Genomic DNA, 26800 nt, shown 5'->3' on the forward strand with positions numbered 1-26800 from the left:
ACAGGGATATGTTTTAAAAACCTGATAAAGGTTAAATGCAAGGCAAAATGTCTAAATGGAAAATAGAAAGTTTAAAATTTACATTTGTTTGACACGTTTCATGAATCCTTTGAACAAAAATGAGATGTGTAAAAGAGAATCCGCGACGTTTTGTATAATATTTCAAAAAATGAGTATAATACATTAGATGAGAAAGTTCGGAGTATCACCTGTTAAGTGTTAGTAGTATGGTGTAATACATTAGAAGAGAAAGTTTTGTATATCTTAAGTATTAGTAGCGTAAAAAATAATAAGAAATATAATATGCTAAGTAAGTTATATGGAAGGAACATCGTACTTATTGGTTTAAATTTACAGAAAATATAAGCCTCGAGAGGGAAATTATATGCGTGTAAGTTCCAGCTTAAATTTCATAGACAGAGAAATATACTATATGTAACTTTACGCTTCAAGAAATGGAGGTGTAACATCAATAAGTATTTTAAACATTAAGGAAAACCTTAAGAGGAAAATAAAAAAAAGAAATGAGAGAAGAAAATTCTTCATTCTCTAGCGGTCGTTGCTGAACTAAACAGAATGTTCTAGAAATCCTAACATGTATGTACATGCTGCAATCAGGATGCGGATTTAGTATGACATCAGAGCAGTGGGGAGTTCTAAGTCAATCGATAAGCGCGGACATGAAACCGAATTACAACACAAATGGGATGAAGCATGTGGCAGATGTAGCAAGATAATCCGGTGATAATGCATGATGAAATCAGGAACAGGATGCAACGCATCCGTGCTTGATGACGTAGCAACCCCACGTGTTCCTCTGTAAATTCCCCTCCCCCGTGATGGCCTCATGGCTTCAAACTCTTGTATTCTATCTTCTAAAGTCTCATGATTATCTCTACAATGGACACAACGCGGCTGGTGATGCAGTAGCTTTGCGTACAGTAGAACCCTTGACAACGATAGCACTGCGAGGGTCGCACATTTTTTTGTATTGTTTCACATTCTCTTTTATTCATAAAATAAATGTTTCATCATAAATTTGCTTGCTGCACTCTGTTTTCGGTACGGTGACTAAGAACAGAGGTAGATTAGTGATATCTCCATTCTTACGTCATTTAAGTTGAAGCACACTGATAATGGTGTCTTTGTCTTGCAAGTTCGCTTAGATGTCTTCCAGTAGAAAATAGGACGGTAGGTTTTTGATTACAACCTTCACGTTCTAATTGTCTTCTAGCTTAAAACTATATCTGATTCCGTCTTCAAGGAAGGCTTTCGTCACTTTTTTGTAGAGGAAAGACTGCCTGATGTGTATTTTTATTCCTTCTCTAGTGTCTTCGCCTCTGTAATCATCGGCGTTCAGACCATATTTAGCCATCATTTTTTCAAGATCTTTCCACAGGAATCTGGGTTTTTTGATGAAAATTAAAGGTACCCGTGGCTTTCTACAGGTCGTTTCTGTTGGCTTGTGCTGGGAGGCTTTGGCATTTCCGGGTGAAATATCCGATTCGTTATGCATGGCTTCCAGTCATTGGGTAAGCATTAGCGGTCGAATCTTCAGCCGTATGGGTGGAGCTTGGCTGGCTAGGGACGTCCTTAAGTTGTGTTGAATGCGCTGTTTAGCCTTGTTTTTATGCTTTTTAACTGTTTTGACACCAGATAAGTCATCATCAGAGTTTTGAGTGAGAGGATTCCTTCAGAAAATTAAGAACAGCGACCTCTTCTAGTGCTTTAAGCTCTAGCCATCAACTTGCATGGAGGTTTCATCAGAGCTAGGTAGTGAAAGGAAGTCTGCAAGTTCCTGAAACGTTTGAGGGAGAGAAGAAAGCTTTTTACAGAGTCTACTATTGAACTGCTGCAGCATCTGAATTGCAGGTTCTACATCAGGGTTGTTTCCATCGTGTTGAAATTCCAAGGCAGTAAGAGCTTGCCGTATGACGTTGAACAGGTTTTCAAAAATCTGCTCCATAACGCAGCCAGGAAAATAAGCAAAGTCGAAGGCTGTTTTATTGTTTGTTAAACACAGGTTCTGCTTGCCAACGTTTTGTGACTTTTACAAGAACAAAATCACAAGACAGAGAAAGCACAGTAACACGAGCAAGGAGACAGAGCACCTTCAGGCTGTATCACCTACCCTCTTCGTGACTACAAGTTTATATAACATAGGATCTTAGAAACATCTGAGAGCCAAGTTTCCTATGTCCATAATTATCGAGATAATTTGAGAATTTTCAAAAAAGAGTAATGCACCGATTATTGGCAAACTTCGTCGGATGCCATCAGGACAGTCATGAGGTAAATGATAGTGATTCAGATACCACTGAAACTGCAACAATCACACATATATTTTAATTAACCAATAAAACTAGTCCTCCCAAAATTTTGAGTTAAAAAAGTTCGGCGATATCTTAGGCTAGGATTCAAAATAATAATACTAATAACTGCTAATTCGAGTTTTAGAAATACAGATCTTTTCAAAGATTTGTAGTCTCAGAGGGCTTGAATGTCTTAACCTTAGTAAAAGGTAACTGATAATCCAACTCGCCTCTATATAATTAAATCACATGTATATTTAGGGCTAGAGTTTATCTCAGTATGTTGCTCCTCATCATGTCAATTATATATTGGAAAAACTAAATTATTATTTTTATGTAGAATTCTTTAAAAAAGCTAACACTTTAAAATAATATTCCTTCCTCGATAAGCATATATATGAACCAATTTCCTTTAGAAAATTCTTCACGAAGGCATCGCTCCCCTTCGGCAGCTAATCCTTGTTGGCTTTGTCAAGCTCAAACTTTTCTCGAATTGCAGTTTCTCATGCTGTCCCATTTCAATTATTTATTCCTTCCAGAGAAGAGCATGTAAGTTAAAACTAAAGAAAAATCATCGGATATATTTTTAAAATTGGTGCTTTACTCTTCACTCATAAGAACAGCTTTCTTACATTGCTGTACTCGCAAAAACCACTCTAATACTTTCCTTCAATTTCATTTTATTTTTGTTTAAACAATTCAAAAATTATAAACAGAGGCAGAAAAGATGAGAGAAATGCTTGGCTTTCTGTCTAAAAAAAAAAAAAAAAAAAAAAAAAAAGACCAGTTCTAAACCACCACAGTTTGAAATCTATATATCATAGAAAGTTATTTTACTGAATACAGCAGGAAAAATAAAATTCCTTGTTTATATTTATATGCATCCACATTAATTACTCAAAAAAATGTGAAATTCTCATTAATTTACCTGAAATGTTTCTTTTCATGAAAATCTACTTCATTACTTATAAAACAATGTAAAAAGAAATTGCGACATTTATAAAATCTAGTTGTGGCTCTTGAATCCTCAATCCTAACATGTGGCTCCTACTCTCTTGAAGTTTGGCCACTCTTGTTATATATATACAGATGCAGAAAGAGATACATACTTATGTATACATAAAAGATAACTAAACATGAGTTCAAATCCCAGCAAATGGGCTGGCTGCATGTGTAACATGAATATGAGCCAGTTTCCATTAGAGAGGTCCTCCAAGAAGATACTCCTATTTGTATGCAGATAGCCTTAGTGTGTTTTGCCATAATCTAATGAATTCAATCCAATCCTATATATATATATGGGAGCGTACTCCTTTCTCCATCAATAGATGTACCTGCCATCACAGTAAAGGTCTTCACATAAACTTCTACATATTTTAAACCAACTCTAATTGTATTTATTGTATCGTTAAATAAATAAGCGAGTCTAGAATACTGGATTTCTTATTTCCAAATCAAAAGGACACCACGCATATATATGCATACATATGTTTATTATTTTTATTAGGTGCAACTGTTAAACAGAATGTGAGAAAAACTGCTGTAGTAAATTCTCATTTTTAATTTACTAACCACTGATATCAACTCAGAAATCTGACTTTTTTAAATGCTGAATAAGAAAATATCAGTTTTGAAAGTCACATAATTATTTTATGTATATTTTAATGATGTTTTGTACCTGTCTCACTAAGCTGGAACCCAAATTTCACAAAATCCGCAAATTTCCCGTTTTACTCAGAAATACTTTTCATTAATTTTTATTTTTCTTTTCATTTGGGTATGTAGTCAGAATTACTTTCTTTAATATCAAGAAATGTGACAGACATATGTTATATGTTATTAATAAAAAAATTGGATCAATTATTTTTGCATGTATAACAGAATTTTTGAACAACAATGTACAGCAAGAGCTTCCGCATGATAACTAAAAAATACTGCCTTTATTTAATTATTATTACTATTTTAAATTGGATTAGATACTTATGGCAAGAAATCATAGGTCTTCCTTCTAAAAAATTACATAAATTTTAAAAACACTTTTTTTCTTCTTCCTATATTATTATTTCATTTCTTCAAAATAATCTAATAATCTTATTTTTGAACAACAATTTTGCATTAATATAATTAGGTTCATTAAAGATTAATTCTGTATTATGTTTCAATTTATATAACAATCAAAACAAGATACAATCCAATCAAGCCTATTTTGCAGGCCTAGAAGTCTAGTGCTTTCCCTTTTAAATGGCTAGCCAAAATTTCCACATTATTTACAACAATATTTTTATTCTTTCTTTTCTTAGTTGTTGACAATTTATACAATATTTGATATACAAGAAAATCCTAAGATACAATAATTCCCAAACTATATTAAATGAAAATAGAAAATGGATTACAAGTGAAATTTCGGATTTGACTGTTTTTTATTCAAATTTCCAAAATCCTCCTAAGGATAAATTTAGCTCTTACTTACTCCCAGCAATTCTTCTAACTGAACCTCTCCCTTGAGAATAGGTATTGATTACTTTCAAACGATTGATTTAAAGGCTAATAATGGTCAAGGCGTACAAAATAACCTCCATTTTTTTCATAGTTTTGAATGGACTTAAAGCAATTAAACAAAACTCTCCTTACTTTAATTGCTTCTTCCACTCAGTGGAAATGAAAGAAAACATAAAACAGACATTGGCTGTAGCACAGTGAACAATGCATAGTCAGTAGATACTTACAGGACTACATGAGAAAAGCCTACATAATCAAATCCCTGCACAACACAGACATACACTGTAGCAGTGTGAACAATGCATAGTTGGTACATACTTAAAGGATTACACGAGAAAAGGCCCCATGATCAAATCCCCACAAAGAAAAAAACCCTGCAAAATAATGTTAGTACTACTGAAAACTTTACACATAATTATTTTATCAATAAAATATGAAGTGGGAATGATGTTAAATTATGTAAAAGCATACCAATTAGCTAAATTATTTTAAACCTTACTTTTAAATTCATTGTTACAAGAATATTTCTAACTGTGCAAACAAATATTATCATCATTAAACTAGGACACTATCACTTTCACTGAAAAAAAGTTTGAGTTTTAATTTTGGAGCATTAAATTTAGTATACATTCAATTTTCTGAATTTTTTTATAATGTAGTAATAATGATTCTCCAGATATGATACATATTTATATGCAATTTTATTCCTTAAAAATTTTATAGGCCTTGCGGAAAATGGAGACAAAACTCATTTCTTTTACTTGTTCTTTAACAAACTTATTCAGCATTTAAATATAATAAAAAGTTACATATACATATAGTTTATATTAATAAAAACAAAATGCATAATTTAAAGATTTTATTTCTATTTTAAGGCACACAAAAAGTGATGAAATTTTGAAGTAAGACTTGGCTTTATAGAAATTAAAATTAATTCGAAAATTTTCTTGTGCATTCAGGATATATCTGTGCAGGTAAACATGATTGGAGGACTTTTCCTGTGGATTATTTTGTGGGATTTTTCTTGTCAGAACTATTCATTCGGATGCATTAAAAAATGTATATTGCATATAATATTTTCATACATGAAAAGAATTTCTCATACAGAATTTAAACTAATCTAAACCAGATTGTTTTAAAAAAAATCTACTATTAGAACATTTTTTAGTCCAATGCTGATATTGAATGTTTTTACCACTATGCAAATTATATGCTAACATTATATACTTATTAGAACTAATCCACATTTAATTCAAATATTTTTATTTCTTACATTTTTTTCCATGTTCACAAGTCGACAAATTATTTTATATGCTTGAAATCTCCAGTGTGCATGTTAGTATTGCTAAGAACTAGTACCTTTAATGAATGCATATATGTTTTATATGTTGACACTACACTTTATTACAGATTTTATGGAATACTTTTAAAAGTTTAATCTGATAACCATATAAATAAGCATATTTATTTAAGAACATGGCTATTAAAAATAATTAAAAATTAAAAAATTCCACTATCCACAATGCATTATATTAATTCAAATCCCACAAGTGTTTTAAATGTATATTTCAAATGGTATATTCAATGATTCTCAGTATTTTTTCTTTAAGTTACAACAGTAAAGCTTTTATAATGACTACCTTTAACATCGATCAGTATTTCTGAGAATGCAATGAAATAGCGGTATTAAACATCAGCTCCTAAGAAACCTTAAATCATCTGGAACTGTAGATAGTGAATTAGAGAGATTTCAACGTATATAGGTGTAGCTTTGTTTTCTGCCCCTTTCCACACATACATCCTGAAGTTTTGTTCAATTAACTATATGGTTTTCTAAAAATTTTTTTTTTTTTTTTTTTTTAGTTTTTAACACAACTAGCCTTAAAGTACTATTTGAAACTCATATTAGCAGGATAAGTATTTTATATGGAATGAGAATACATTTTTAATATGCAAGTTGTACATCATGGTGATAATGGATAGTGTTCTTTAGCAATGCTTATGACACAAGAATTAAAATTTCTGCAAAGATAAATTGATATAACATGTTAATCTCTATAAATAATTTATCTACGTATATTTATCAATATAAAATTGCATTTTAAATAACTATACATTAATAAATATTTTCACAAAATATATTCATATCACAGTTCACAGGAAATACATATTATAATATAGAGATGAGCTTTAATGTATAGACATGGAAGACAAATATGCAGATATTGTTTTAAACTATTAAAAGATATTTATAAAATATGACAAATTACAGAGTAAATAAATATATTTTATGCATAATGAATGTAGATTATCAAATATATTTTACAATACATAAGAAACATGGCATTACCACATTACTCCATTTACAATGAATGATTAAGAATGACTTTTATTACAGTATGTTTCAGGTGATAAATCAAAACTGTTTCCAGATTTGAAAACATCTAATCTAAGCCTTAAAGGTTTTAAAAGATTGTGGTACAAAATTTTCTTACTAAATAATTTATATCATACAGTTACACAGAAAAAGAATAAAAGTAATCAAGTGCCGAAAATATTCAATACAATCTAGAAAGAATAAAGGAGATTCAAAATGGTTGTTTCTATGGTTTAAAGCCCCACTGAAATATTACCCCCCCCCAAAAAAAACTGAATCACGAACATCAAACAGAACATTTTTTGTTACGTTCTAAAATTACAGATATTCAGTGCATACAGGTAGTTCATCGCACTAAAGATAACTAAATAGCTTAACTTATTTCAAAGACCAGAAATAAGAAGCTTCCAACAGTTTTCAAGCTACTGCATATACATATTAAAATTTTTCTTTACTACTTATACAATCATGCTGCTGAGTAAAGTCACATTCTGTATTTCAGGAATATTAAGAGAAACAAATTCAAGCAAAGTGCATTTTATGTTTTAGCAACAAAATGTAATACAGTTATATGTATTTTAGCAACAAAATGTATTATTATACACTTATATAGTTTATGTTGCATTCAAAAGTTTGAGGGAAAAAATTTAGTACTCCCAGTTTAGTTTATCCATGCACAAAACATAAAAAGGAATCATCCTCAATAACATTTTGCTATTCAGTTTGAAGAGATAAATTGCCTGTTATATGAGCAATATAGGCTTGCAGATATGCTACACCTTCGCCAGTTATAGAGCTAAAATTAGAGAGGGAAAAAATGTGAAAATGCATGTAAAATTATATAAATTAATACTTAAATTTTTCAAAAAGCATACAGATTACTCTACATGATACAGAACATGCTTACTTTATACTGTAAAATATTACACATTAAAATTCTTGAGTAAAGGTAAAAAAATACTATTTTTTAATAACCAAATGAAGATAAAGTGACACATTATTTGAAGTATAAAATTAATATCACAAAACAAGATTACTTGACTATCCAGAAATATTTACCATTAAATCCAAGAAATCTAAGTTATTTTGATATTAGTATCAAGTCTGAAAAAACATGTAACCTTATTTTAATTTTAATGCCATAATAAAACTTGAAATTCCATTCAACAGATGGAAACATTATACCCCTACAAAAGTGGACAGTTTAATTATAAACTAAATATTTATGTTTAAAACAAAATACAGGTAATTCATTGATTAATTACGATACAGTATTTTCAGTGGCTTTTTAAAGGTTGAGCCTTCTTCAGAAAAATACATTTTAAAATACCTTTTGCATACATGATCAATTTATGTGTGAACTTACAGAAAAATGAAATAAACTAATCAAGATAATAATAAAATTTTACAATTTTGTTCCAAAAACAAGAATAAGAATTAAAAATGATGCATAATAATAAAGAATACCTGATCATAAAAGGTTGTGGAAAACAATGAACTGATGTATATTTGTTTCTTATTTGTTGAAGGAATAACATGTTCCTTAATCTTTGAGATGGTATAGCTTTGTCAATTTTAGTCATAATAAGCTGAAATAAATAATGAATGATAAGCTAAACACAAAAATTTAAAAATCAACTGCATATCAGTGGCACATTTATTATATATTTAAATGTTACAGCATATTTTGAGAACATTCAACTTCCATTTAATTGTGATAATATCAGGAATAATATGTATGTTACTTGAAAATTATGATTAGTCTGAAGGCAGTTAAAGGTGCAGGGCAAAAGAATAACCCATATTATAATTAACAAAAAAATATTATCAGAAATTATTTTGCATTTTCAAGAAATTTAATCAGCAGAAATAAGTTTATTTAGCTACATGAAACAATATTCAAAGTTTCTATCTCTTGAGCTTTCTTTCTCTGCTTCTTCCTCACCACTTGTAGTCATTTACATTACTCTTGCATTCTGATAGGCATCAGTGAAATGGAAGATTAAATACTCTATTTATTTTTGTGAATGAGCGCTGTTTTTAATAGATGATTTAACAATGTCTACATATTACTGATTGTGCATAATTAAATTAAGTACTACTGTAGATTAAAAAAAAAAAAAACCTTATATTCTATGACATCACCTGCTTTCACATGCAACTTTTAAAAAAATTTTTATATAGACAGTTTTGTTTTATGCTAATGATTTGTGATAGAAAATTTTCCATTATCGGTTAATAAAGAAACTTTTTTTGCCCACTTCATCCACAGCCTGATTAATCATGAGCTGAACACAGTAACTAATGTTCTCAACAAAAAAGTAATAATTTTTGCTTTTCCAAAAACAAATAAAAACACTTACTCCATATGGAATTTTAAAGTCTTCCAGTATATCTAATGCCACTTCATCCCATTTCTGGAAACCAACTTTACCATCAACTAGCAAAAATGTCCTTTTTAAACTAGAGATTAAAGCAGAATCAAAATAATGGAATCTTAATATTTAAGCAAAGCAAATAAATCAGAAATATAATTAAATAAATCAGAAAAATTTAATTCTACCTTCTTTTAACAGAATATATTCTTATAACATTCTGGAATAAACATTATTAATTCAAACACAATTTAACATTCTTTGAAAGTAAATCATAACAATTTAAACTTTGAAGCAAAATTTTTGTAACATTAAACAAGCTATGTATTTTTTTATTATTATTTAATATTCAACTTTCCTCAATATGATAGGAAAAAGATACTTAATTTCACACTTACGATACTTGTCATGTCTCTCACACAAATGTTCATCTTATTACAGGTCTATTTATTATTTCATACATTTTACCTGATATACACACTTTTTAGGAACCTGATTCATAATACAAGTAATCACTAAGCATATAAATAATCACTCTCATAGCTCAGAAAATGCTGATTATGTCTTTTTAAAAAATATTTGATTACATATATTCTAATTTAAAGCACAATTATCACTTATAATAACCATTTAAAAATTAAACTTTCATTTTAGAATCAAAGCACATGCTCAGATAAAGGAAAAAAAAAAAAAAAATTATACTAATTGGGCCAGCCAAAAATCCTAGATTCACCAGTCACACATACTGATCAAGCTATATCAGTTGTACACAGTAGACTGACTGATTAATGCAATTTTTTTACATTTGATAAACTAGTTTTGCATATAAAAATAATGAAAAAGAATTCTGGGGGGGAAGGGGAAGAAAAGACAGAAATAGAAGACAGGTTGTACACATTTTTTTTTTTCTGATTTATTTGAAAGATCTGTACTTCTAAATAACTTTTATAAGTTTTTCAAAAAAAAAATATCTTTGAATTAAAACTGATAATTGTTACATCCGCTTAAAGTAGATGTATTTCTAGGCAAATATGCAGAACATCAGAGATTTTATTAAAAAAATCCGAAGATAAATGCGAATTTATAAATTCATGGCTTTCAAAATTTGGCATCTTTGTTATAAGCGATAAAAACCCCAAATGTGAGTTATGCACTTTGTTACAATCTTCAATAAATTGCCACAATTATTTTGAACTTCCCACAAATTTCAAAATAAATTTTTACTGAGAATTATTCATATGGAATCTATTCTCATTTTTACTAATGATACAAAATATATATTTATTAATAATGCATGGAAAGCAATTTTTTTAATTATAAAGAATATTAATGAATGTATAATTAATAATTTTTTAATTTTTTTTTTTTTATTTCCATGTTTGTTAAAGTAAACATGGTGAATATTTTCTGCTATTTTTACTTTAACTTCATTTAAATTTAATTTTCTAAAACTCAGAAAGTTGGTTTGAAAACAAAATTTTAAAAAGTAATTGATTAATTAAAATGATTCAGTTTCTTAAAATACGTAACTTGTTGTACCAAAACTATACTAATTCAGTACTACTTTAGTAATTTCTGAAAAAAATTATATTGATTAATGGTAAGTAAATTAAATTTGTTTTATTATGTATTTAAAGAGCTTTATTCTACAATTAAAATAAAATTTAAAATACATAACCAATTACTATTGCTATCTCAAAATGCTACATATGAAAGGTCTGGGTTGGTTTATTTTAATCTGGCAAAGCTTTTGAGGGCTATCTGCCTAAGTAAAGAGATGATTTTGTGGATGACTTTCTAAGGTAAATTGGCTTGTACACATACTACATATGAAACAATTTGTAACAGTAGATATTCCACATTGTGTAACTTTTTTAATACTAGTATCAGTTCCTAAATTACTCTAGAAAGAAAGTCAGAATATGAATATAGATTGTAGCACTACATGCAAGTCCATGTAAAAAGTCACACATTTGAATATACTTTTCATGGCTATATCCAAACAAATACAGCAGGGAATTATTCAAAGAACTTAAGATTCGTTATTACGTATGTATAGGCACTTGATAAATACATGAATTAATAATATTCATATCTGCACTATTTTAAAATCAAAGACTATTCATCATTAAAAAAAACTCAACAGTGTTTTGATTTTAAACTGGGTTAAATTAAATTTTCAAAATTTCTCTTTTTCTAGGTTAGGTTATTTGAATATGGCAAAGCACACAAAAGCTATCAGCCTAATGAAAGGGATGCTTTTATGGAGGGTCTTTCTAAGGGAAACTGGTTCCCATTCATATTACACATAGGGTAACTACAAAACTGCAGCCAGGCTGTTCACCTGGGTTTGAACCCAGGATGAAATTTCAATATTCAGTAGTATTTATGCGGTCAGTAATTGGTCTGGTTTGGTTTGGTTTGTTTAATTATGGCAAAGCACACTAGGGCTATCTGCCTAAGGATAGGGATGCTTTCGTGGAGGACTTTCTAAGAGAAACTGACTCGTATACACGTTACACATGGGGAAAACCCTGAAAACGCCCATGCAGCCAGCCCGTTTGCGGGATTCGAACCTCGGACCAAACTACCAGTGTTCAGCGACTTTACTGCTCAGCCACTGGTGGGCCGCGGTCAGTAATTGATGGGGCCCTCCTAAATTAGAAATAGAAGCTGCTTAAATTAATTTAGTAATTAATTTACTTAAAATACACTGCTGGCCACCGTAAATGCAACACCCTGAAGGAAGCATGCAAATAACATGAAATTTAAACATGCATTAGCGGAGGTGAGATATGCAAATGATTAGAATTTCAGTGCAGACACACATCCCGCACGTCTGTGGTGCCACTTCAAAGCGCTATCGGAAATTGTGCTTTTCTTGTTTTCTTTTTCAAAAAAAAAACACGATGAATTATGCCTCATTGTAAACAGCGATCATCATCTGATCAAGTATCTGAGTTCGACAGAGGAAGGATAATGGCCTACCGAGAGTCTGGATTATCTTTCAGGGAAATCGGTAGTCATGTTGGACGAAACCAAACAACTGTAATGTGGATGTGTGACTGTTGGATATACAATGGACCGATGTGTTCGATCGCACCCACCTCAGTGAATCACCTCACGTGATGACAGGAACATTGTGTGCATGGCAGTGATGGATCGCTCAGTCACATCACGAACCACAGCACAGTACATTCAGTTTGTAACAACATCATGCAGTGTCTGCACGTACCATTCGACACCGTTTGCAGCAGAGTGGTCTGTCTGCAAGACGTCCATTGCTTCGCCTACCCTTGACGCAGAACCACAGACGTCTCCGCCCCCAATGGTGAGATGAAAGAAGGATGTAGACGGCAGAATGGAATGAAATTATCTTTACTGACGAGTCATGCTTCCGTCTGCAACACCACGATGGTTGGATTCGAGTTTGGAGACGCCGTGGAGAGAGGATGCTGAAGAGCTGCGTTATGTACCACCATACTGGTCCTGCACTGAGTATTATGGTATGGGGCAGTATTGGATATCACTCTCGCTCTTCTCTAGTACGCATTGCCTGTACTTTAAACAGCTATTGCTACATCTCTGAGGTGTTGGAGCCAGTTGTCCTTCCTTACCTTCAGAGCTTGCCCACAGCCCTATTTCAACAGGATAATGCGCGACCACACGTGGCACGCATTGTCCAAGGGTTCTTCGTCAATCACCAGATTAAATTGCTTCCCTGGCCGGCTCGCTCTCCGGATCTTTTGCCGATAGAAAGCATGTGGTCCATAGTTGCTGAACAATTGACCCAGATTACATCCCAAGCTGCTACACCAGATCAACTTTGGCAACATGTGAAAGCTGCTTGGTCTGCTGTACCCCAAGAATACATCCAAAATCTCTTTGAATCAATGCCGAGGCATGTGGCAGCGGTGATCTCCAACAATGGCGGCTGCTCTGGTTACTGATGCTGGAAGGAATTACACTTCACAGAAGTTTATAAATTTAATCATTTGATACTTGATCAACATGTTATCTACTAGATAAATTTTGTTGTGATATCTCTTGTCTTTCTTGGTGTTTCAATTTGGGTGGCCAGCAGTGTATATTCTCAGACACAAAAATCTCAGTTTAAGTTTTGTTAATGCATTGCTTTGTAAACTATCATGCCATACGGCAAATGAATTTTCAGTTACATTTGCTGTTATTATATTCCTTTACTTGTTCTTGGAATCTAAGCTACAGATCAGAGGATGATTTCTCTGCATTCTGAGAAGATTAAAAAGAAGTCTTTTACATTAGCTATTAGCTTATCTTACACTGCAAGGGGCCAAAACAATTCTGCAAATTTTCAATGTTTGGTTGAGTAAATGACTTAAACAGATGATTTTTAATCTTATGTTATTCAGTTCAAAGCACTACTTTCCAAATCTGCGGTATTGCATGATATGTACCTTTCCAGTGATTAACAATCATATAGAGCTGCTTCTGTAAAAAAATAAGTTTGTATAGTCAGTCATCGCACGTATTCTCCAAATTTGTCTTGTGATTATTTTTGCTGCCACCAAACTACAAAAAGTTTTTTTTTTTTTTTTTTCTTTCCATTGCACAGATAAAAGAAATGTGATGCCTACTCTTAAGGCCACTTCGAACAGGTAACTTGTCAATGTTAAACGCAGCTCAGTTCTCTTGAATCGACAACTTTATTTTATTTGCAGATTTGCAGCAGTTTAGCTTTAGGGTTATACTATAAAGCCTCAGCCAAGCAGAAAATGAAGGACTACAAGGCCCAACTTGAAGCAGACAAAAGGATCAATTAACTGATGGTAATGGTAGAGTTTCATGGAGCTGATGACGTTCTACAATAAGGAGTGATATCAGTTAGCCTGACGAAAAGGAATATAAATCCCGACCGAAAAAGTCCCAAATAGATGATGCAAAATCAAGACCGAAAAATCCCCGAATAGATGATGCAGAAGCATACACTGAAAAAGAGCATGAATGAAAGACCCCTCCCCCCCCAAAAAAAATTCATGTTAGAGCTCCCAAAAATTCAGAGCTGGTGAAAGTTACCAGAAAAATTTATTCCACAGATTAGACAACCTAAAAGAACAAGAACAGAAAAATGAAGAAACACAAGATTCTGCCAGTTGTTTTAGCTCATAACTCAATTAAAAAGCTAAAAATTGATGAACTTTTCTGGAATTCACTGACAAAGAACATAAGCGCATACAAAAATACAATCAGTTTTTGTTTATGTAAAAAATACTAAGGACTTTAGAAAAATGACAAGGGTTTCCAAGAAAGGAAAATCAATTTCCACACATACCAAGTGCAAAGGGAAAAACATCTCAGAGCTGTACTGAAGAACTTACCAGCATTCATGAAAAAGCAATTTTTAATGATCTAGAAAGAAGGAAATTCCCCACTGTAAAGGTAAAACAATTTTCAAAAACAAAAATGGCACTACTGAGAAGCTCTCCATCTTCTTTCTTGATTGGAAGGAAAATACAGCGGTAACTCAAGCTACGTGTAAAAAAATACTTATGTTCAGCGTAACTTTGTTTATTAATGGTTAGCCCCAAGGGAAAAAAAAATCTACTCAATACTTTAGATGCTAATAGTATGGGCACTTATGTAACAGACAAGAACAATGCTGTAAATGTGGCCATCAAGACATCGAAGTGGACTTGGTCTGAAAAACCTGAGGAAAAAAAAAAAAAACTTCCTACATTTTCTACAGTGAGGAACATGTAAGTAGTTATCGTGGATGAAAAGCATACAAAAAGAAATTTGAAAGAAAGCAAATTCCAAAACAACCAATAGTTCCCAAGATGAAAGAATTTCCAGCCTTCAATAGAATAGTAGAAAAACTTGAAAAGACACAAAAGAAACCTCTTTACAGCGAAAAACTAAAAGATAAAATTAACACACACACACACACCCCTCAAGATCCAAATGATGCCTTTAACTGGCTGCTTGAAAAACTTCTGAAATTTCTCGGGAAGATTGTCTTCCATATAGTAAAATTAGAGAAGACTAATCAGCAACAGAAAAATTACAAGCACGATTTCAAGCTGCTCTGATGCTTATGTGCATGTGGGCCATTAGGTTTAGACTTCACATGGCAGAGATTTAGGAATTTTCCTTCCAGCAAGCCAGCTCCCTTAGGAACTCAGAGATGAATCGACACATCCAGCATAATATCATGAGCTCAGCTTGTGCACACTCATTGTGTTACAATCATAAAACAGACTAACAGACTGAACAATGAAGATATGAGCTTATGGAAAAGCTAAGTGAAAAATGTTAATTGATTTATTTTTCTGTCACGATGATTTGGATGGAAGTTAGATGGCACAAGCTATCAGGATTGATTTTTCCTTCGAGATAGGTGAATCCCACCATTGGATGTTTGCCTAGTAAGTTTTCCCTTTTTTACACTACCTTATCTTAATATTTCCCCAGTGAGACTCCACTTCAAAGCTTTCATGTAATATATTTATTGGAAATTGCTTTTAACATCCAAAACTCTGAGCTATAAAAGCAAAGTATATCACATTAAAACGACAACGAAGATTGAAGATTTTTTTCATTCTCAAGAAAGCTGTTCTCATAGAAAACATTTCTGGAAACTGGGAGTAAAACTAAAGGCCCGTCTACACAAAGTGATTTTCTTGGCCGACTTTCTCGTAGAGCAAAAATTTTAAGGATCTGCGTATGCGCCAAAAATCGGTCATGTTCTCTGCCACGATTTCAGACCTGGTGTTCACTGCTCACTAGCGTACGATAGAATCGGAGTCTCTAGCCAATAAGATTGCTTTGAGTGATCACGTGCTTTTCTCCTCATTTGGAATAATGAACATGGCTGCATTTCGTTGGAGCGAAACTCAACTAATAGATTTCTATAAAGAAAATGTTGTGTTGTGGCACACGAGTAATGTAAATTTTAAAAATAAAAAATTAAGGGATTCTCTTATTTTGATAAGATTTGTCTTCACCATTACTTTATATATTCAAATGTTTTCTAATTCCGGGTGAAAATGATTTTAACTCCCCCAAGAAAAGTTCCAAAAACTATTAGTGATGCCACGTCATGGGTACTAAATGAAAATATTCAGAAACTACTTGAAACTGTGGTCGCACTTATTGAAAAAATTCAAAAAGCAAAATCTCCAGTCGAGAATAAAGCAGCGCAGTGACTCAATTGACTTCGCCGAAAATGGGAGTTAATCAGGTGAAGATGTACATAGCTTTTCCAACAGCTCCTACATGAGCGATCATAGCCTAGTGGTAAAGAGCAGACTATGTTTTCTTCGTACGTCGAGATCGTGGGTTCGACTCCCCACCTTAATTTTGGACTTTCTGCACCTGGAAGAACTTTTTAATTTAGTTTATCTATCACTAAATTCGAACTGCATGACTTAAAAGTAAAGTTTTATTTTTTCGCATACGGGTGGGGTGTTTATTGAATTTTAACGTCTTTTTATTTTTCGAATGGCCGTTGGCACGTGTTTTGGATCTACCGGTTAAAAGAAAGTCAAAAGTCACAAACTCAGTTTTGTGTTAATTGAATTTTGCGAAAGCAAATTACAGCCCAATTTAATTCAATATTGCTAAATTTTATTTGCTGATTAACTGATAGAATCATAATTTTCAGACTGTATTAGTTATTTAATTATGCTGATATTAGTTTTTTAATGTTCAATAAATATACTACTTAAGACTTTGCACCTTTATGATATTTCTAATTTAAAATTTTGCACTGAAATTACACTGTTGCTTTGTAATGTAGTAATCTTTATTCTTTATTAATACTTTTTACTCATATTGGGTTGATATTCATGATATATTGTCTATTTATTCATTAATATAGGTTTTGATTTAAAGCACAGTAGTTACTTATTTTTTCTGAAACATGGCTATTTTATTATTTCAAGATTTAAATGCACAAATAGGAGTGCCAGAAAGTGAAATTTAAAAATAAATAAATAAACTAAAAAAGGAGTAATCTGTGTACTCGATACACAAAAGAAAAGCATTAAAAAAAAAAATTCTGCAAACTAAATTTAGCAAAAAATCAAAATCATGCGGCATCATCCATAAATACTTTCTGAATTGTACTGTGTCTTCAATACGTAACTCCCGGAGCAGGGAATTACGAAGGCACTATGAATTTCTCATCGTTTGACCCAATTTCTGGTTCAAATGCATTTTTTCCCCTTCTGTAGCAGTAGCTAAGTTCAAAATTGTAGCTGTATCTATAGTAGCAATTTAAAATACTCATCCATTATTTTGACTCTTTGACAATACCATAAACTTTGTTTACAAATCGTAGACAGTGTGATGCTGTAGAGGGCGAGAACACTTCCTTTCATAGTGAGTGGCTGAGTGAATTCCTGTACTAACGAGAAAATTGTTCCGTGTGGAAGGGCGAGCTATCTCAGATATTGTCGGCCAGATAAGTTGGCCGAGAAAATCACTACGTGTAATAGATCCACTGAGTGAATCTATTAATGATAGTTAGCAAATACCAAAACCTCTGCAAGATTGTAAAGGGACAACGATATCAATGTTAAGGTGCTTGAAATGTTCATTTGGAATTTTGAGTTCAGCAGCTAGAGATTGGGTATGTTTGTGAACTTTGGCTCATTGGCATGCCAAGCATTCTCTAGTCTGCAGTTGACAGTCATTGTTTATGCCAGGCCAAATGAATCTTTTTGTCACTAGCTTCATTGTTGCATGACTTTCACGATTGGATAAATTATGTATAGAGAAAAATATTCTATAACAAAATTCTTTCGGAATGTATGGCCAGTTAAAATTAGTGTATGTATCACAGTAAATTTTCTTATTGCTGTCTGGAATAGGAATTTGTACTATCCCTGAAACTGGAATTTGAATTTAAAAGCTAAAGGTCTTCATCCTCCTGACAACCTGCAATAATTGTATAATCAATTGGAGCTGGAGTAGAAAGAGTTTCAATTCTATGTAGTTATTGTGTCTGCTACGATGTTTTATTCTCCGGAATATGTCTGTAGTGAATTCAGCAGTGTAGTTCAGTTGCTGTACTTGTCTTGGAGAGGTTTTATCTAAGTTCTGTTGGAAGGCAAAGGTGATAGGTTTATGATCAGTGAAGATAGTGATCGTCCTCCCAGAATGTGTTAAGCTGCCTTATGGCTAGGTAGACTGCACGTAATTCTCAATCATAAGTGTAAGTATGAGTGCAGTTTCTCTGAGCTGATGATAGTGATCAACATTTCCACCATTATATAGTTGAGATAGATCACTGGGCTAACAGCAGAATTAGATGCATCTGTTATTAGAGTGATACGCACTGTGCCAACATTTTTATTGTATCGTCAGGATTTTGCAAGTTCCCTGGTTTTAGTCTAGTTCAACAGTTTAAGTCTAGTAAGATGACATGCACACATGGCAGTTTTGAGGCTTTACTTATTGTTTAGGTCATGTAGAAAGAAAAATGCTAACCCCCACACAAGGCTGCCAATGGAGCCAGTGCAAACTGCCCCCCCAAAAAAGGTAGACAAACAATTTTTTAATTTACAGGAGCAACAAGCAGCAAAAACTAGGGATGGCAAAATTTTTAGAATCTAATAAAGGTGCCAGACAGTGGAATTAGAACCTGGGGAGACTGCAGCGGGTGGGAAAATGTATAATGTCACCTCCCTAGAGCTATTAAAGGGCCAACATCAATGCAGAGTCAATCAATCTATTGTTACTGAGCACAGTGTAACTCTGTAGACAGCGTTTGAAAATTATAAGGAGGAATCTTGTGAGAAAAATCACATTGGTGGCACACCTGCTTCTTTTTGATGAGTATCACTTTTGTTGACTTGGGGGACTGCTTATTTTATTTATTTATTGAACTGGAGGTTTGGATATTAGATCATATTAGACTTCAGACTTTGTACTTTGTACGAATCATAAGATAATGCATTGTGTTGCAATAATTCATCGTTATTATACATAATTCCATAGTACAAATATCAGTTTGAAGATTTAGTTAGTTGCTGACTTGCCACACAATATCAAACTATAAATTATACAATTTATCAAGCAAGAATAAACCAAAAAATGTATTTAAAACATAATCAACAGAATCATCTGTTAAGCATTTCTGTAAATACTGAAAAAATTCAACACTGACCAGAAGCAAGAATTTCTTTCATGAATTTAATACAAATAATATATTTAATGCAGACATAATGTTAAAAAGAATTACTGTGGATTATTTACTTTTAAAGAAGAGATAAAGTAAACACCTTAAGAAAAACATGAGTATTATTGGCTGCCAAAAGTCTGGAGCAGAGTCTCCTTTTGACATACGGAATCCCAGCATCCATTCTCATTTAAAGATTTTTTACCTTTGCATATACTCCATAAAATAGACAAAAAAAAAGCAACATTTTTCAAAATGGGTGAAAATCCTTGACTAGAAAATAAAAAGTTAAAGGAAAACATTTCATTATTCCCTGATAACTGCACTGCACATTGTTGGCACACTTAGTAATGAAAAATCCATTCAAGAGTTTTCTGACATCAATGAAATATTACTTGTCACCTCTTTGAGTACTGATACAAATGAAAAATGTGAGGAATACTTTTTCAAAAGGTAACAGAACCCATGAACACCCAATAAAATTTCACCTTTAAGGATTAGGAAACAAGTAATAAAAATATTCAGCATGTAGGGAACTTATTTGAAGAATTAAATCTCTCTGAGAATTAAATTTCAAATTCACTAAATCCTCAAAAAGCGATCCTCATTATTGAAAGCAATTCTTCATATAAGGGTTGTTGAATAAAAAATTTGTGTTCAAAACTGAAAAGACATATGTGGTAAATTTCAATATACTTTAGCATGTAATGATTACGTGTTATCAAAAATCTGTAGTAAGTAGTGAGGTTAAACAGCATTTTACAGTATAATTAAGGGGTACAAAATGCATAAAATATCTTAAACTTTACTTTTTCCTAGTTTTTAGATAATTTTCCACTGCTTTAAGAAAGCTCTCTGGATGCCTAAATCCATATCCAGGCATATCAACAAGGCAAAGACAATTTCCAACTTGGAAAAAATTCACAGTTTGTTCTTGCCCCTGAAAAACAACAATTACGTGCAGTTAACATCAGTTGCAACATCATTAATACACCTACATATTAGGTTTTATCTGAATTACTAATGAAACTATACTACTTAATTTATGCCATTTTTACATTTAATCTGGAATTTCAAAAATTAAAAAATTGCAAGATTACATTAACTTAAAAAAATTACAAACACAGTCAAAAGTCGTTAATTCGGACGGACACCCATAATCCGGACCTCAAAGCTACAAACTTTCTGCGCATGCGTCGTGTTGACGCATGTGCGTAAGACCTTTACAGCTGCGAATATGCATGTGCGTATGTGCATAATATGTTTACGCATGCGTGTTTAATGTATAATGGACGGTATAAGCTAAGCTAAAATTATCTAAATCAGTTAATGTTGCAGATTGCGTTGTTCCTTAATCTTTGAATTGGATCCGGCTTATTATTTTTTGCAGACTGTTAGAGCAATTTTATAAAAGTAAGCTTGAACTTTCGATTATGTCAAATAAAATTTCCGATATACATTTACTAATATGTAAAGGATCTACAAAGCGAACATATGTTTCGAAGTCCATTAAACCAAAAGTGGAATTGCTGCAAAAAATGGATAAAGGTTTGTTTCTCTAACCATTCCGAAACCTGTTTATCAATTTCACACTGCTCTTGGGGGGGGGGATGCCGCGGCGCGTTTGGAAGTTGAATTGGAAGTTGATTTGTCAGCACTATCCTTATCTTCAGGGCAGATGTTTTTATTTTATTTGGCTTATGATTCCTTACTAAATGTAGTATTTCATCTAGATGTACTCCGTCTTTGATATGATTTAAATCAAATTCCTAGTCATTCTAATTCGCTTCCGATAGTGAAGAAAATAACGCAGAGGTTATTGAAAACGAAAAAGTTTCGATTGACAAATTAGTCGGTATTCTCGACACAGCAATTATAGGACTTGAACAGCGGAACTTTGTAACTGAACAAGAAATTATGTCTGTTTAAAGAATTAAAGAGAAAGTATTATCACATAAAAAACGAAGCAACTTAAACAACTTACATTGAAAGAAATGTTTAATAAAGTAAACAAATAAATATTAAGGTCTTTTTTTTTGTAAATTTTGATACCCTTTAGATCATAATTGTTCTTTATTTCATAAATTACGGTTTCATATTTTTAATTTTATAATTTCTGCATGCCATCTTACCAGATTTAAACTGATGATCTATAATCCGGAATCGCCGAAGTCCCGACGAGTCCGGATTAACGACTTTTGACTGTAATGACTTACTCAACAATAGGAGCATAATCATTAAGATTTGGCTTTATGCCTGGTTCTGTAAAGAGCACAGAGACAATACCCAGAGCCATATGGTCAACATGGCATATAAAAATCATTTTATATCCTACACAGTATCAATCCCAAGCAACCAATGCCTTTCTTGATTATACACTACAAGCGTTATCTTTGCTATGCCAATGCAAATTGTATGCCACTATCAAATCTGCATTGGTGCTGATCTTATGCATTAACCCTGTGTCTGAAATGATCCCATGTTGATGGTATCTCACTGTCAAGTGTATCCCTGCAACAACTCTGTGTAAGTGAAAAATGCACATTAATCTTGTTGCTAATTATTACAACATGATCAAAATCCTCCCTTTTATCACTTGTTTTAATTACTTTTTAATTTTTTTCGTATGCTAGTAACTAGTGTCGATCTTGAGTAGTTCTGTTTCTGTGCAGTGTTGATCCTATTGAATGCAAGCTTCTTAAAGTCATACTTTAACAGGCATTGCTGCTTTATTGATCACTCTGAGAATTGTTATTTATTTAAGCTACTACTATAAAGTATTTACAAAAACTTGAACAATAAAATGCAAGTAATATTTTAACTATATACGAGCAGTTTTTTTTTTTTTTAAAGCATACTTTCTTTGACATCGATCATTTAACCCTTTGACGCGCGCAACATTATTTTTACAATTTTTTTAACTAAAAACTCTAGAAATTGAATATTATGATCCTAGACACAAATAATATATGAATTAAAAAAAATCTACTCTTTCCCATTGTTCTGTGGGTGGTGGTTGCACTGTGAAACCACTGCGCATCTAGGACTTACTGATGTAATGGCAGATGAAACTTACTGATGTAGTAGGGGAAAAAACTTACCATTTTCCGCGCACGTTTCCAATATATGACGAAATTTACGGATTTAAAAAAAATGTATGTGAGAATTGCATTATATGTAATTTTTTACATTATTTTACAAAGTAAATCATCAGAAAAAATTAAAAAATAAACATTTATGTAATTTTTCTATAGCAGTGAAAATATAAGTACCTACATAATAAGGACATTTGGATAAATGGATTAAAAAATTCAATAAAATAAGGATAAAAAAGAACTCGGTGTTTTTTTTATTTCAAAGAACATTTTTTTTTATTTCAAAGAACTTTTTTTTTTTTTGTGACACTGTTCAAAGCATGTTTTGTCTTTTTGGTACATGCATAGACCCACATTGCACGTTTTGCACATACATCTTGTTCTTTGAGGTTTCTTCCTTGTGATACAAAATGTACACTGCCTGGATTTAAATTTCACTGGTATATGTCCAGCGTTATTTAGTTTCTTTTCATCTGGCAGATGAAATTTGTGGTTTTTTATGTTAATGGGGGGGGGGTCTTAGTCTTTTTGGCTTTGTACGGATCGTTCGTTTCCCATTCATACTTATTTTATTCGTATTTCATCCCTAAATATTCAGAAAATATTTTTAATTTAAATAAAACTTTTACGCAATTCCTATTTTTAATTATAGCAAAGTATATTTACATTAAATTTAAACCACAGGAAATAATTTATAAAATCACAATACTAGCTTGGGGAGCAAGTGTGTTGATGTCAGAGTTCAAGTATTTGGAAAAGAAAGACCTTTTTACTGGGCAGGTGCATGTATTGTTTAGAAATAAAATAACTCTGTGGTTTCAAAGCCCTTTATCTATATCCGGGTAAAAATAAACATTCCTATTTGAAAAGCAAGCAAACGCCAGTGGTTTCAAGGCGTGACCACCGAGCCTCTGGAGGATTGTAAGCATTGTGACACAATGCTCTATTGGGGCAGTGGTCGCACCCTGAAACCACATAGCAAATGCCATACATATAGAGGTTTTTTTTTATATATGCAGTTTAATTGCTGCAATTTTTTTATTGTTTATGATAGAAATCATGATGTGCGATGACTAACTTTTGAAATTTGAAGTTGTTTATATTAATAAAAGGAAGTTATTTTGTCTCATCGAAAATGAATTTTAAAAGTCATCCGATCTGAAGTATTAATACCTAAAACATATATGATTCCACAGTCATTTTGTGTTATTTAGATGTAAAAGATCAGTAATCAATTCATTTTCACTCATAAATTTCAGAAAAAAAATTTGGAAAATGGTGGTTTCAGGGCGCGACCACCGCACGTCAAAGGGGTTAAAGTAATCAGTCAAAAAGTATAGCAGAGATTACAGGAAGATAAAAATAACATACAAACTCAGACACATTTTTTTCTTTTTTTTTTTTAAAGCAATAAGTCAAGTCTTCTGATACAGGAAGCAGTGATCAGTATTAAATATCTTAAAATTTTTTAAGCATGGGGAAGTCACTTCATTTACATCCCATTTTAGTCATGTATATCCTATACACACAATTGGATTTATGAATTCAAATTCCTGCTTATAAAATTTAAATACTTGAATCAATATTTATGTACTAACTTTTACACTTCTTTTTCTACACACTTTTTATTCCCAAATTTCATTTAATTCTACGTAGAAAGGTTTTAGGGAATCTCAAGAAATCACTCTAATGCATTAGTTCTTTAGTAGAGCTGATTTTCCCAGTCCCACTTCTGGCTTGATTCTTTTCATTCTTTGCTCCATCCTTGGACACCACACTTGATTCACTTCCTGTTCCCAATGTTATCCATCAAGGTTATTGTTAATGAGTGGTAAATATCAATAAAGAACTGATTCAGTTAAATGAGTGAATGGTTCTGATCTGATCCCATAAAAGAGTGGTTATAGCCACCTCTAATGAAAACAAATTTCCAACTCTTAAGCAGTGATCTGCATTCAGCAAATTACACATGCTCCATGCCAGTATGACCAGAAATCTTTAAGCTAAAATAGCAAGATAAGAATAAAAAGGAGCAAAAAGCAGCACATGATGGCAAAAGTATTTTGCCTGCATGACTTCTGACATCATTACAAATTCAGAGTCTCTGTGGGCTTTGTAATTCGATTCTTGGTCTAGTTTTGATGAAAACCAAATAGCTAATTTAACACTGTTTGAAGCTCCATTTCTTCTTCGAATTGATTCTCAGTAAATTTAGATTAGCTTTTGTTAATTTATTCATATTTATTGTTAGATTCTTTGTCACATCCAGATTGTTAACATTGCTGTACTAATTCTTTTGAGTTTGGTTTATTTGTTTCATCAATGAGACACTTTTATATTTTTACAATAAGATAGCTATTTCAGTTACAAACAAACATTGATAGCTTAGCTTCTATAATTTTGCCACTGTTTTATTTAGACAGTACACATCAATTATTGTAAAACATTTTTCAATTTAATTAAGTAGCATTTGAAAGAAAATATATTACAGAACAAACACAGTGAAGACTCTCTAAAACAACCACCCATTTTCAAACATAAGCCTTATTTCCATTCTATGATTCAATAAATCAATGTTATTCAACCTCAACTTACATTTACATACTTGCAATAAGTTTTTGTCTTTTCTGTTTTCAGTTTTTCTAGCCAATTCTCAAACATGGAAATTTTAAGCCAAACATTTTGAAAGGTGATGCCAATTTTTTTTGCAGTACTTGTAAATTACAAAGTAGCAATAATCTTTGTAGTCCTACTCACAGATGAGTGAAATGTTAAAAAAAGGAAAACATAAATAAATAAAATAAACAGTGAAACATGTGAAAACAACGGAAACTAGTGTTGAAAACTGAATGTATTTGCGTTCATGGGCTACAATCACAAGACTACCATTATTTGAGCCTACATAAATTAATATTTTTAATTACAAATTAAAACATTCTATTTTTAACATACATATATTTTAAGATGCATTAAAAAATTTAAAGTAGTGCAAAGTAGCACAAGGAAATGATAGAGTAGCAGAAAATTCACAAATCATATATATACGAATTTTAATAGCACAAGCTTGTCAAGGGTAACAAATTTGCCAAATATTGCATGATTTGACAACGCTGCTCCATAACTGAATTTTTTTTAAGTTCTATTTTAAATCAAGAAATACAGTACAGTATACTTGCAAAAACTCCTTTTTATCTACATAAAAATAGTTATTTTCATTACTTTACACAAGGTCTCATTGTTCTGATTTTGTTAAAAAAAATGTCAGCATCTATAGTTAGAATTTCCAAATCTTTCACAATAGTGATTTGAAAACAAATTACTGTTTCATCAGATATGCAAAAGCGTGAAATAAAGGGAATGATTGATGTAAGGATCAGCGAAAACTACAAGAAGACTAAAAGAACTAAAGTCAGGAAATTCGAAAAAATATATAATTTAAATTCTTTCAAGAGCTTTTCTGTATGCAGTGCGAATGTGAAACCAAATAAAAAAATTAGTCATTATTTTAGATTTCAAACCTCCCAAAATGTGATTAAAAAGTTTCTTATTAGATGCAACTTCTATAGTACAGATCTGGCACTGAATGAATTCACTGCACTTATCATTTGAGCAATATAGTGATTTCAATCAAATTCATTAAATTTTGCAATCAAAGTAGTAAGAAATACAATTTACTACATTTTGACTTCTTATTATAAGCAAAATTTATTTCTGACCATAATACAACTTTTCTTTGAAGTAAGAAATTGAAAAATAAATAAAGTTCCTAATCCTTTAGAAAGTCATTATATTTCTGTGAAAGAATGGAAATCACCAAATTCCAAATCCTCTTTTTGTAAAAGTAGCTAAATTAATAATACAGAATTACTGTACAAGTGCACTCTTACAAGTGAGAGTAAGAAAACACTTTTCACATCAACCTCAAGGTGTAGCATAATTCATGAAATATATATTACAAACCAGCTGTTATGCGGCCAGCC

The 26800-nt window shown here is 31.9% G+C and overlaps 1 protein-coding gene across 3 annotated transcripts in view; it reads right to left on the minus strand.

Annotated features, from left to right (window-relative positions):
* Window positions 1-5655: 5655 nt before the first annotated feature.
* Window positions 5656-26800, minus strand: part of LOC118189439 (GTP-binding protein 8-like) — a 94933-nt gene continuing 73788 nt past the window's right edge. For all 3 annotated transcript variants that reach the window (XM_035360042.2, XM_085808522.1, XM_035360040.2), the window contains 4 exons: window positions 20535-20665; window positions 9552-9651; window positions 8656-8777; window positions 5656-7984 (listed from right to left, as the gene is read on the minus strand). In XM_035360042.2, the coding sequence (XP_035215933.1) occupies window positions 7903-7984; window positions 8656-8777; window positions 9552-9651; window positions 20535-20665 (435 nt within the window). In that variant the 3' untranslated portion in view covers window positions 5656-7902. The remainder of the gene's footprint in view (window positions 7985-8655; window positions 8778-9551; window positions 9652-20534; window positions 20666-26800) is intronic.

Source organism: Stegodyphus dumicola, chromosome X1, assembly GCF_044657685.1.
Source record: "Stegodyphus dumicola isolate Sdum_Otavi_A_Nest chromosome X1, ASM4465768v1".
In the NCBI taxonomy this organism is placed as follows: domain Eukaryota; kingdom Metazoa; phylum Arthropoda; class Arachnida; order Araneae; family Eresidae; genus Stegodyphus; species Stegodyphus dumicola.